General features: G+C 45.9%; 1 protein-coding gene across 1 annotated transcript in view; it reads right to left on the bottom strand.

The window, feature by feature from the left end:
- LOC112116505 (NADH-cytochrome b5 reductase 3) overlaps positions 1–13,224 on the bottom strand; it is a 30,251-nt gene extending 17,027 nt beyond the window's left edge. The window contains exons 1-2 of the mRNA XM_024214040.2: positions 13,138–13,224; positions 1,160–1,291 (exon numbers count right to left, since the gene is read on the bottom strand). Coding sequence (XP_024069808.1) covers positions 1,160–1,291; positions 13,138–13,158 — 153 coding nt within the window. The 5' untranslated portion in view covers positions 13,159–13,224. The remainder of the gene's footprint in view (positions 1–1,159; positions 1,292–13,137) is intronic.
- Positions 13,225–13,482: the final 258 nt, after the last annotated feature.

A 13,482-nucleotide genomic window follows, 5' to 3' on the forward strand; every position in this document is an offset into this window, starting at 1 on the left:
ATCCTGTAACTAATAAAATTTGTTTTCGAATAAGGGTAGGTTTATATATCAAAAGCTGCAGCGTCTCAGCTGCACTAGTGCATTAGAGTCGCTGTAACTGTTTACTTAAGATGCTACTACACTGATGGGAGAGCTTCTCCCATTGGCATAGTTAATCCATGTCCACAAGAGGCAGTAGCAGCTCTCCAGTCAACATAGTGCTGTCAACACCAGGGGTTAGATTGGTATAATTACGTCTCTCAGAGGTGTGGATGTTTCCACAGCCCTGAGCAATGTAGTTATACAGATGTATGTTTGTAGTGCAGGCCTGACCTAAGCTCCATATTCAAACTGAAAATCAACTGTGCAACACACAGCTATATCTTGGAGACTTTTTCAAATAGTGACTGATATTTTTAACCTTGAAACCTTAAGAAGTTCTCATCCAATGCAATTTAACATGTCTTAAAATACTCAGCAGTGCACACAAGAAGTTACATTATTCCCCCTACACACACAAGTGGATTTTGCAACACTGAAGTGTAAATTACAAAGGTCACCGTTCATTTTCGCGAGAAACATTTTTTCATTAAGCTAGTATTTTTCCAAAGCAGCTATAGATTTTCAAACATGTTTCCTGTTTATGTGAGAACTCTTTTTTGAACTCCCATCCACAAAGATACAAACTGCATTACAATACTTGTGACCAGAACTGATCTTAAAATGAGTCTTCTCCCCTCTGCCCAACCCCCTGGAAATGAAAAAAGGTTTACACAGAAAAGACAATCAAATCCTGCAGATATTAGGAATTTAGGGTGACATGTTCCACAGGATAATTCGGAAGAGACCGTCTTTCCCATTTGCCATGCATGGAGACAATGCTAATAAAACAGTATGAGGTTTAGAGTCTATGTTTAAAAAAAAAATTAGATTCTTACAATACAATGTAAACTTGACAGCATCGGCTAAACTAGGTAAAAAGCATTTATAAATAAGCAGCTCTCCGCTTTGTTTAAATATAAACAGAAACAGAACTCTGCAGCCTTAGAACTTTTACAATTCCCAACAGGGCACAATATTGCTGCAACATTACTCAAGTTGTAGAAGGATATGGACATTATATATCTATATGGAAGTGCTGTCAGCGTGCTCAGTGCTGTACAAGTGTGCACTTACTTACCTCTTTGTCAATCAGCCTTAGTGGGTATTTCACTTCAGGGTCCTCCAGGGTAATTGCAGGAGGGGATTTCCCAAAGAGTCTCATGATCAAGCTGATGACTACGCATAATGGGTAGGTCACAATCCTTCCAAGCTGCAACAATGCATAAAGACAAGAATATTAACATCGCCATTTGTTTCAGTGAAGTGATACCATGATGATAATGTCATGTCAGAAACAACCCATGAGACATATCCTCCGTTTCTGCATGCTTATATTATGAACATACAGAAAAAAGTCCATTCAAAGATACCTCATTGCAGTAAGTACAAACACTGGTTTACCATATAAATAATGTAGTGGTTTAGATACACATTTAGTTTGCCTTAGTCTTTCTAGACTCCTAGCACTCAGATATCACAGCATGGAACAGATTATAGACATGTTGGTAGACAGATTTATTCTGCCTCGTTTTCATGTGTCCAGTTAGTCATTTAGAACAAGTCTTCTCCCTTTGCAGAGGGTCCATGCAAGAGTGGCATAGGCCTCATAGGAGCCCTCTGTGCGGGAACAGATTTTAAACATAGAGCCATATTGTATCATTCTCTACATGGTCTACTCCCACACAGCAGATGGGGTTGTGATGGGTTCCCCTGGGGTGCCACCTGATACTGGGGTACCACTGAGCCCTCTGACCCACCAGCCTGGGCTCCCTCTCACACTGTGCTGCTGTGACAAGTTGTAAAGCCCTCCAAGCTTGCACTTTCACCAGCATTCACACAGGTAGGGACACACCCAGCTGCAGTTACACGCAGTTAACCACCAGCCTCGGACCCCAGAGCAGTACCGTCCTGCCCTGGTTAACTCTGGCCAGTGTATGGGTTTAACACCTGGTCCATCTCTCCCTCAATGTGAAGAGGACCATGCACACTTGTGGTAACCAAGCTGAGATTTTCTCCAGACACCTTAGTCAAATGCACACTGGTTTAGATTAAAGCATAAAAGAAGTTTATTAACTACAAAAGATAGATTTTTAGTGATTATAAGGGATAGCAAACAGATCAAAGCAGATTACCTAGCAATAAATATAAATAATACCTAGCAAAATAAACAAAACATGCAAACTAAGCTTAATCAACAACATAGGTCGGATATGAATAGCAAATCCTCACCCTAAATGATGAGACAAACAGGCTGCAGATTCTTAAAGGGCAAGCTGCACTAGTTTACAGTTTGGAATCCCCAGGCAGGTGTTCTATTCACAGGCTAAAAATCCCTTTAGCCTTGGTACAGCCCTCCCCCCGTTCAGTCTTTGTTCCTCAGGTGTTTCCAGGAGTCTCTCTGGGGTGGGGAGTCAGTGAAGAACCACAATGATGTCACACCCTTGCCTTAAATAGCTTTTGCATATGGTGGGAACTCTGTTTCAAAGCTTGGTTCCCACGCCAGTCAGTGGAAAAACACTGATATTCCAAGAGGGAGTCCAGTCCCAGCTGACCTGGTCACATGTCCTTGTAGAGTTACAGCAGCCATGAGTCAGAGGCTGTTCCTCAAGAAAGCTCCCTGCCTGCAGAGTTGCCAAGTCTCACAAGATAAGGGAGATAGGCCCTTCCCAGCCAGCCATCTAGACCGAGAGCCTTTTGCCTAGTGGGCATTCCCCAGGTGTAAACACATTTGTAATACAAATATAAAGTCAATATTCCTAACTTCAGATACAAAAATGATACATGCATACAAACAGAACAATCATATTCAGTAAATCATAACCTTTCCAGTGATACCTCTCATGACTTATCTTTTATAAAATACATTATGATTATATCATAGTCATATCATAATAATATCACTGAAGTGTCACAGGAGTAACTGGGGTTCTCCTTGCAGAATTTTCTACACTTTCTTCCCCTGGGGATGGGGAGTGAAAGATTTTGGCCCTCCACCAGAAGGGTAGGGGATTCAATTTTCTCCCCCCCCCCCCCCCAAATGTTACATAATACTGCATCGGTGCACTACAACTTCCAGAGGGAATTTAAGACATGACTGAGCATTTTTCACTTTCACTAGCTTATAAAACAAAGTAATTTGATTGGCTGTTTTCAAGTCATAGTGCTATAAATGTGATTGCTATTGAACACTGTAGCAACGCGTGTCAAGAAGCTACTGATTCTGCCATAAATGGTTGTTTATATTAGACCATTTTAAGTTTGTTATGGAGGCATCTGCTGAAAAAAAATTAAATGAAGTTTCTAATGGATCTGAAGCTAACAAGACTATTTACACTTCCATGTTTCTGCAGCACCATTAGATCTCAACTCAATGCAGAAGCTCTCCCATCAATATAACGCTGTCTACACCAGGAGTTCAGTCAATATAACTGTGTTGCTATGGGCTGTCTATTTTCCACAACCTTGAGCAACAGTTATTCTGACGTAAATTTATAGTGTAGACCAGGGCTAAGAAGATTGTTCATTAATTGCTGATGCAGCAATAGCAAAAGGCTATATATCATGCACAAAAGGTTACTTTTTATGTTTCATGTCTTGGTGACAGAGATGGACAGAATAATGAATAGAAACTCCGGATTACAGAAGATTTTTGAGGCCAACCAAATTTTAGGCCTAACATAATGTTACATAGGCCCTTTAAAGATGCAGTTATTAATTAGCAAAGGAGCAGCTACAGCTAATTAAATGAGCATAGGATTGGGAATCAGGAGCCAAGGCTCTATTCTCAGCTGTCACTGACATGCTAAGTGACCTCAGGCAAGTCACTTCACCTCTCTGTAAGTCAGTTTCTCCATCTGTAAAACGGAGCTAAATCCACCCCAGCTTTGTGAACAACTTTCAGTCCACATACGGCAAGTACTGTAAGTGCAAAATATTATTGTTACTCATTAAATTGTTATATCATATTTACATCTTCATCTGAAGCACATGACAATCACCACTCCTGGAGGCAGGGTGCTGCACTACAGATCTGTCATGGTATGGTAATTGCTACCATTAGTTTTGAGCCACACGACTAATACACTGTCTGCTTCATAAACGCAGAATGGAAGGCACTTTGTTATTTATGGTCAGTTAATGCAAGAGCCTCACAGGATTCTGCTTCAAAGGAAAAATAGAGTAGGGTAGTAGTTCAGATACATTCTGATCCAGCAGCTAAAGACCCATTGTCAGCTGATTGGAAAAACACAGGCTGGTTGCTTTCCAAAATAATTCATCACTCTTCATAAGAAAACAGGCCTGAAATATACTAGCAGGACAAACAATGTTCTGTACTCTCCTAATAGGGCATCAAACAAGACATAAATCAAGATAGCTCCCTTTAAGTCAAAGGAGCTACACCAATTTACATCAGTTGAGTGCCTGAGAGAAGGCAAGTTCTCTTGCCAAACATTGCTCTGTCAAGTCTTGCTCTCTGGTAGCTAGGATGTGCCTCGTTAGAGATAAATTATTTCAGAACAGAAGGTTTTATTATTGCAATTAAACATCTTGTTGGGGAACAAGCGTAAATATTTTATGAAAAGTTCTACTTTTAACAATGGCATTTTACTACAGGACCAGGATCCTCGGCTCCTGCACCGGGGTGTGGTCAGTAGCATACAATGAAATACATTCAGAATTATAGCCTTTAGAACAGTGGTGGGCAATCTGCGGCCCACCAGGGTAAGCGGACTGCGGGACGGGAGACATTTTGCTGACGTTGACATTGTCCAGGAACAGCGAACCCCGGCCACTGGGAGCTGCGCATGCGGACGGTCAATGTCAGCAATATGTTTCGCGGCCCGCAATCAGCTTACCCTGATGGGCCGCAGGTTGCCTACCACTGCTTTAGAGAGTACATTTTACAGCCAGGAGCTACTGCTACTAGGTTTATCTGGAGGGAGGGCAACACCTGAGAGCAGTGTATCTATCAGGCATATTCTGAGGGAGATAATTTATGGCAAAATACTCTGTCACTGAATTGTAACAAAATGAGAGCAATTAAAAACCTTTCTAGGATAACAGGAGTACTTGTGGCACATTAGAGACTAACACATTTATTTGAACATAAGCTTTTGTGGGCTACAGCCCACTTCATCGAATGCATGCAGTGGAAAATACAATAGGAAGATTTTATATATATCTATATATATACACACACACACACACACACACACACACACACACACACCATGAAACAATGGGTGTTACCATACACACTATAAGGAGAGTGGACACAAATCAGATGTCAAGATTTATAACATTCAAAAACCAGTTGGAGAACACTTCAATCTCCCTGGCCACTCGATTACAGACCTAAAAGTCGGAATATTACAACAAAAACACTTCAAAAACAGACTCCAACCAGAGACTAATGAATTGGAATTAATTTGCAAATTGGACACCATTAAATTAGGCTTGAATAAAGACGGGGAGTGGATGGGCCATTACACAAAGTAAAACTATTTCCCCATGCTTATTTCCCCCTCCCCCCACAGTTCCTTACATCTTCTTGTCAATTGCTGGAAATGGGCCATTTTCATTACCATTACAAACAGTTCTTTTTCTCTCCTGCTGATAATAACTCACCTTAACTGATCACTCTCCTTATAGTGTGTATGGTAACACCCATTGTTTCATGTTCTCTGTGTGTATATATATATTCCTACTGTATTTTCCACTGCATGCATCCGATGAAGTGGGCTGTAGCCCACGAAAGCTTATGCTCAAATAAATGTGTTAGTCTCTAAGGTGCCACAAGTACAAATGTGTTCTTTTTGCGGATACAGACACAGGCTTGGTCTACACTACGACTTTAATTCGGATTTAGCAGTGTTAATTCGAATTAACCCTTCACCCGTCCACACAACGGAGCCATTTAGTTCGAAATAGAGGGCGCTTAAAATCGATTTCTGTACTCCACCCCGACGAGCGGAGTAGCGCCAAAATCGATTTTGTCAATTCGAATTAGGGTTAATGTGGCCACAATTCGATGGTATTGGCCTCCGAGAGCTGTCCCAGAGTGCACCATTGTGACCGCTCTGGATAGCAATCTGAACTCGCATGCACTGACCACGTAGACAGGAAAAGCCCCAGGAAAATTTGAATTTCATTTCCTGTTTGCCCAGCGTGGAGAGCACAGGTGACCACAGATACCTCAGCTCATCAGCACAGGTAACCATGCAGGCTGATAATCGAAAAAGAGCACCAGCATGGACCGCACGGGAGGTACAGGATCTGATCGCTATATGGGGAGAGGATTCAGTGCTAGCAGAACTTCGTTCGAAAAGACGAAATGCCAAAACTTTTGAAAAAATCTCCAAGGGCACGATGGAGAAAGGCCACAATAGGGACTCAGATCAGTGCCGCGTGAAAGTCAAGGAGCTCAGACAAGCCTATCAAAAAACAAAGGAGGCAAACGGTCGCTCCGGGTCAGAGCCGCGGACATGCCGCTTCTACGCCGAGCTGCATGCAATTCTAGGGGGGGCCGCCACCACTACCCCACCTGTGATCGTGGAATCCGGGTCGGGGATAGTCTCTACACCTGAGGATTCTGAGGATGGGGAAGAGGAGGAGGAGGAGGCGGACGAGCTTGCAGAGAGCACCCAGCACTCCGTTCTCCCCAACAGCCAGGAGCTTTTTCTCAGCATGACTGAAGTACCCTCCCAAGCCAGTAGCCAAGACCATGACCCCATGGAAGGGACCTCAGGTGAGTTTACCTTTTAAAATATAAAACATGGTTTAAAAGCAAGCGTTTTTTAATGATTAATTTGCCCTGAGGACTTGGGATGCATTCGTGGCCAGTACAGCTACTGGAAAAGTCTGTTAACGTGTCTGGGGATGGAGCGGAAATCCTCCAGGGACATCTCCATGAAGCTCTCCTGGAGGTACTCCAAAAGCCTTGCCACAAGGTTTCTGGGCAGTGCCGCTTTATTCCGTCCTCCATGGTAGGACACTTGACCACGCCATGCTTGCAGCGAGTAATCTGGTATCATTGCCTGACAAAGCCTGGCAGCGTATGGTCCCGGTGTTTGCTGGCATTCAAGCAACATCCGTTCTTTATCTTGCTGTGTAATCCTCAGGAGAGTGATATCGCTCATGGTAACCTGGTTGAAATACGGGAACTTAATTAAGGGGACAGAGGTGGCCGTTCCTACTGGGCTGTTTGCCTGTGGCTGATAAGAAATCCTTCCCTGCAGTTAGCCAAGCGCGGAGGGGGTGGGGGGGGGGGGAAATTGGTCCAGAGCTTTTCGCGTTTGGCTAGCAGGGATCTTCCCTGATACCAGCCACGCGGTGGGGGGAGGGGTAAAGCGATTATCCCAGGGAATTCCTGGCGGGAGGGGGAGGGCGGGGGGGTTAGTTTGGTTTCTGCAGGGATCTTCCCTGATACCTGCCACGCGGTGGGGGGAGGGATACAGCGATCATCCCAGAGAATTGGATGGTGGGGGGTTAGTTTGTTTTCTGCTGCTGAAGGTTAAACAGGAAAACCGCAGCAGTCAACGGGCTTTGATTGGTATGTGGGAAAGGAGGGCGCAGAAGCCGAAAGACAATGGCTTACCATGGCTGCCTGCAAGCTGAATTCTGTTGCCCGGACCTGCGTCTGTGATCTCTAACACCAAAGCCACAGGCACTCAATATTAAGATGGAAAATGCGACCTTGTACTGAAATCACATGTGCTATGTAATGTGAATAGTGTTTTTCACCATGAAAGAGTATAAGTATTGTTCTGTAAAATGTATCAATTTAAAAAATTCACTCCTTTCTTTCAACCCTCCCTACAGCAGCTGCAAATTTTTCAAGCCTCCCTCCTCCGTCCCGAAGGCTATCTCAGATAAGGCGTCGTAGAAAGAGGACGCGAAACGACATGTTCACAGAAATAATGGAAGCCACACGCAATGAAAGAGCTCATTTGAATGAGTGGAAGGACACGGTATCAAAGTACAGGAAAGATGCCAGTGAACGTGAGGTCTTGAGGGACGCTCGAGATGAGAGGTGGCAGGCTGCAACGCTGGGGCTGCTGCGTGACCAAACGGACATGCTCCGGCGTCTGGTGGAGCTTCAGGAACGGCAGCAGGATGACAGAGTGCCGCTGCAGCCGCTGTATAACCTCCCTCCCCCCTCACCATGTTCCATATCCTCCTCACCCAGACGTGTAAGAACGCGGGGGGGGGGAAGGCTCCGTGCACCCTCCCACTCCACCCCAGTGGACAGCCCAACCAAAAGGCTGTCATTATATTGAATTTGAGCAGTGGCCTTATACTTCCCTCATATCCTCCTCCCAAACCTCACCCAGATTACCTTCTTGGTTCTCTCCCTATGTTTTTAATCACTTAATAAAGAATACATGATTTTTAAATGATAGTGACTTTATTTCCTTTGAAAGAAAGCTGGGGGGAGGGTGGGTTGCTTACAGAGAATGAATGAGTCAATAAAGGGGGCTGGTTTTCATGAAGGGAGAAACAAACAGAATTTTCACACTGTAGCCTGGCCAGTCATGAAACTGGTTTTCAAAGCTTCTCTGATGCACAGCGCTTCCTGGTGTGTTCTTCTAATCGCCCTGGTGTCTGGCTGCGCGTAATCAGCAGCCAGGCGATTTGCCTCAGCCTCCCCACCCTGCCATAAAGGTCTCCCCCTTACTTTCACAGAGATTGTGGAGCACACAGCAAGCAGAAATAACAATGGGGAGATTTCTTTGGCTGAGGTCAGAGCGAGTTAGTAGCGATCGCCAACGACCTTTTAAACGGCCAAATGCACATTCTACCACCATTCTGCACTTGCTCAGCCTGTAGTTAAACAGCTCCTGACTCCTGTCCAGGCTGCCTGTGTATGGCTTCATGAGCCATGGCATTAAGGGGTAGGCTGGGTCCCCAAGGATAACTATTGGCATTTCAACATCCCCAACGGTTATTTTCTGGTCCGGGAAGTAAGTCCCTTGCTGCAGCCGTTTAAACACAGTAGTGTTCCTGAAGACGCGAGCATCATGAACCCTTCCCGGCCACCCCACGTTGATGTCGGTGAAACGTCCCTTGTGATCCACCAGTGCTTGCAGCACCATTGAAAAGTACCCCTTGCGGTTTACGTACTGGGTACCCTGGTGCTCCGGTGCCAAGATAGGGATGTGGGTTCCATCTATCGCCCCACCACAGTTAGGGAATCCCATTGCAGCAAAGCCATCCACTATGACCTGCACATCTCCCAGAGTCACTAGCTTGTGTAGCAGCACCTCAGTGATTGCTTTGGCTACTTGCATCACAGCAGCCCCCACAGTAGATTTGCCCACTCCAAATTGATTCCCGACTGACCGGTAGCTGTCTGGCGTTGCAAGCTTCCACAGGGTTATTGCCACTCGCTTCTCAATTGTGAGGGCTGCTCTCATCCTGGTATTCTGGCGCTTCAGGGCAGGAGAAAGCAAGTCACAAAGTTCCATGAAAGTGCCCTTACGCATGCGAAAGTTCCGCAGCCACTGGGAATTGTCCCACACCTGCAACACTATGCGGTCCCACCAGTCTGTGCTTGTTTCCCGGGCCCAGGATCGGCGTTCCATGCCTATAACCTGCCCCATTAACAGCATGATCTCCAAAGCACCGGGTCCCGCGGTTCGATAGAATTCCATGTCTATATCCTCATCACTGTCGTCGCCGCGCTGCTGTTGCCTGCTCCTCTCCGCCTGGTTTTCCAGGTTCTTGTTCAGCATAAACTGCACGATAAGGCGCGAGGTATTTACAATGTTCATGACTGCTGTCTTGAGCTGAGCGGGCTCCATGCTTGCCGTGGTATGGAGCCTGCAGTGTTCACCCAGGAAAAAAGGCGCGAAATGGTTGTCTGCCGTCCGTTGCTTTCATGCAGGGCGGGAGGGAGGGAGGGAGGGAGGGGTGAGGCTGTACCCAGAACCACCTGCGACAATGTTTTGGTCCCATCAGGCACTGGGATCTCAACCCATAATTCCAATGGGCAGGGGAGACTGCGGGAACTATGGGATAGCTATGGGATAGCTACCCACAGTGCAACGCTCCAGAAATCGACGCTAGCCCCGGTACATGGACGCACACCGCCGAATTAATGTGCTTAGTGTGGCCGCATACAATCGATTTTATACAATCTGTTTCCCAAATTCGAATTATATAAATTCGGATTAATCCCGTAGTGTAGACATACCCTAAGACGGCTGCTACTCTGAAACCTTTCTAGGAGAGTGTCTTACACCATCCAGGATGCTCAGCTACTATCTCCCCATCCCAGCCTAGACCCATCTTTTAAGAAAGTTTAATTAGCATGGAGGGGTTGTTTGTTTGTGGTTTTGGAAGGGAGGGGTACATTTTGTCATTGTGCCTTTATCATTTACCCATCTTCCTTCTCTGCCTTTGTGGTCCAGAAGCAACAGTATCTGAGGTTCTATAGTTTATAGCTGCCTCTAGTCTATTCCTGCAGGTCACCCTCAAACACCCACAGTTAGAAATATTTAAGCAGGTGCACTGGAGAAAGGGGGTTGAAACGAGAGGTTTAGACAGCTGTTGGAAAAGGGTAATGATGCATGCTAATGACCGTTAACACTTTTCCACACAGACCACCTCTTAACAAGCCACATAACTGTGCAAAAGTCTCAGCCACAGCTGATAGTTCATGGTATCATTTTTTAAAATCAGACCGTGGCAAGGAAAAAGAAACCTGAGAAATAAGCAATATAAATGAATAACAACTTACTTTAATTATTCCGTATACAGAGACTTCATTTTAGCATACATACTAGGCCTGTGTACATAATGCACACAAGTAGAATATCACAAGATAATTTCATTTCCTTCCCCCCCAAGTAATCAGTATACAAGTATTAAATATTATCTCTGGAATACATTTGAAATTACCAACACAGATACAGACATCCTTAATGTGCTTGCTTTCAGAATCATAAAGCACTCTGATACAGCAGATATGAGCCAGGGTATAAATGCCATCAGAACTTCTTTCCTCCATATCTAGGCCTCTGTACTCAGGCTAAAATGAAGACCCCATTTATGTTCAAGTAGGCCTTCACGAATAGAAGAGGGAGGATGCTGTACTGTACCTCGAGAGACTATGAGCCAGATTTTCAGTTGATGTAAATGAGCACAGTTCCACTGACAGTTTATCACAGCTGAGAACCTAACCCATAAACAAGTGCTGCTTAAACTGACCTATACTGGGAATCTCAATGAAATGAGTGTTTGGAACCAGGAAGAACTCAATGAGAGACAACCATAACACAGATACTATTAAACTGGATTTTTCCCAGGTTAAAAAGTTGTGAGAAAGTCATGCAACTGCTGACAATTGATGGTATTTAAAAGCCCACTTTTGCCTAACGTTTACGTCTGTCAAAAACCTTTCAATAGGAAAATACTTTTAAGAAATAAATTACTTTCATTTTCTGCCAGATTATTTTAAATAAATTCTCTACTTTAAAACTAAGTTGACTATACATTCTTAGATTTAAAGGGCAACTCATTCACTCACAGAATGGTTTAAAGCATTTGTGCCTCCTCTTCTATGGGGCCTTTACTTACTATTCTGAATTACACTTAAAACAGCAGGGATGCAAGCCCTTATCAATGTGTAGTATATTTAATGTCAGTCTGTTATAACAACCACTCCCATCAGAATGGGAAATAGAGCATGAAACTAATAATATCTTCACAGTGCTAGTGCTATATTCTACTTATAGTTGAACAAGAACTTCTGTTTAAACTTTTTAACTGATTTTTAACAAAGGACAAAACTGTAGTGCTTCAGACATACATTGGATTTGAATGCACAGGGTTGTGTGTAAGCCAATTTCTTAAGACTCTTCCTTAGCAACATGGCCAGCCAGCTGGCCAGCCAGACCTCCCTCCTGAGCCTCCCTCCACCAGTTAATTGGCTGTATAATCACTGCATTATAAAAATCAATCAATGAATTTTGCACTTTCTGGAGCTACACAGCCCAGCGTACAAGCACTGCACCTTACAAAGCATGTGAAAACTGAAAGTGAGGACACTAGATCCTAGCTGAAAAGCAACCAGCCAGCCCCAAATACTAGGCCTCTGTCAGTGTCTTTCTAAAAGATAGGATGTGAGTGTGGTAAGGGCTCTTCTTCAGGCACATTCAATTTGTCAGTTTGCAAGGGATTAAAAAAAAAATGTGCTTCTCAACATTTAAGGTCACTAGCTCTTTCAAAACAGACTGTCTATTGTTATCACACACCCACACTTTTTACTGAAGGGTGATGAGAGCAGTTGCATTGCTTTGTAACGCACCTTCTGTATTCTGTTTACTGGATAATGGAAGCTTTAAAATACAGTCAGACCCAAACAAAAAGTAAGTGGCACTATGTCATTTAACGCCAGTGTTTATATATACCCGCAACGTGTTTAAGAGAGGAACTGGGTGGAGGCAAGTTTAGATGCCATAGGCTGGTGACCATCCAGAAAACAGGAATCTGAAATGTTTTTCCACTGACGGTCGAACACGATGAGTCACAAACTCCACCGCACAAGCTTTGGAGCAGCTGATGAGGCCTCTAAGAAAGGCTTTAAGGTTTTTTCTCCCTCTTGGCATTGTTAACGGACCATCGCCAAACCCCTTGTAATCCCTGCCTTTGGCTTTTGCAGACAGCAAACCAACTGCAGCCGCTAATCCCGCGGGCAGCAGCTTCCACCCCCCAAGTTATTCTGTTTGCGTTGATGGTCCATAGACCTTGGGAGCGGCACCCCTCTAGATACGGCAACTTGGTGCCACACGCGCGCCCGGAGGGTGGAGGGGGGGCACCTGCACGCAACCAAGGGCTACACCGTGCAGCTCTGCAAAAGGGAGCGCCAGGGTGGGGCCCTGTTCCCGGGGGACAAGGGGGAGCAGTGACAGTCTCAGCAAGAGGCCCTGCCGCCTTGCCGCGCCCCGTCGCGGAAGAGCCCTGCCCGATCCCAAGGGCTCCAGAGGCTTCAGTGCCACCCCCGCGGAGCACTAGCGCCCGCACCCCTCCGGGCTGGAGTAAGCGGCCGCTTACCGTGCTGAGCTGCGCCCCCATGTCTGCGCCGGGCTCCCTCCCTGCTGCTGCGCTGAGAAGATCCCAGAGGCCGCGCGCGCGCCGCCCCGCCCCCGGCCCAGTGCGCTACAATGTGGCGAGTCTGCGGCGCCTCCAGCGCGCCCCGCCCCGCGCTGTCACCGTCCGCCCCGCCCCTCCCCTCGGGCCTGACTCTCCATTGCCGCAGCCCCCTGCCCATCACGCTGGCTGACAGCTCGCCGGGTTCCCCGCGCGCGCGCGCGCGCCGCCCTGGCTGGGAGCCGCCCCTCGCGCGCCGCCTGGCTGTGGGAGGGCGCGGGCTGGTTCACCGTCCCACCCCGGGGCAGG

This window comes from Terrapene carolina, unplaced genomic scaffold (genome assembly GCF_002925995.2).
Source record: "Terrapene carolina triunguis isolate 2854851 unplaced genomic scaffold, T_m_triunguis-2.0 Scaffold112, whole genome shotgun sequence".
NCBI lineage: Eukaryota > Metazoa > Chordata > Testudines > Emydidae > Terrapene > Terrapene triunguis.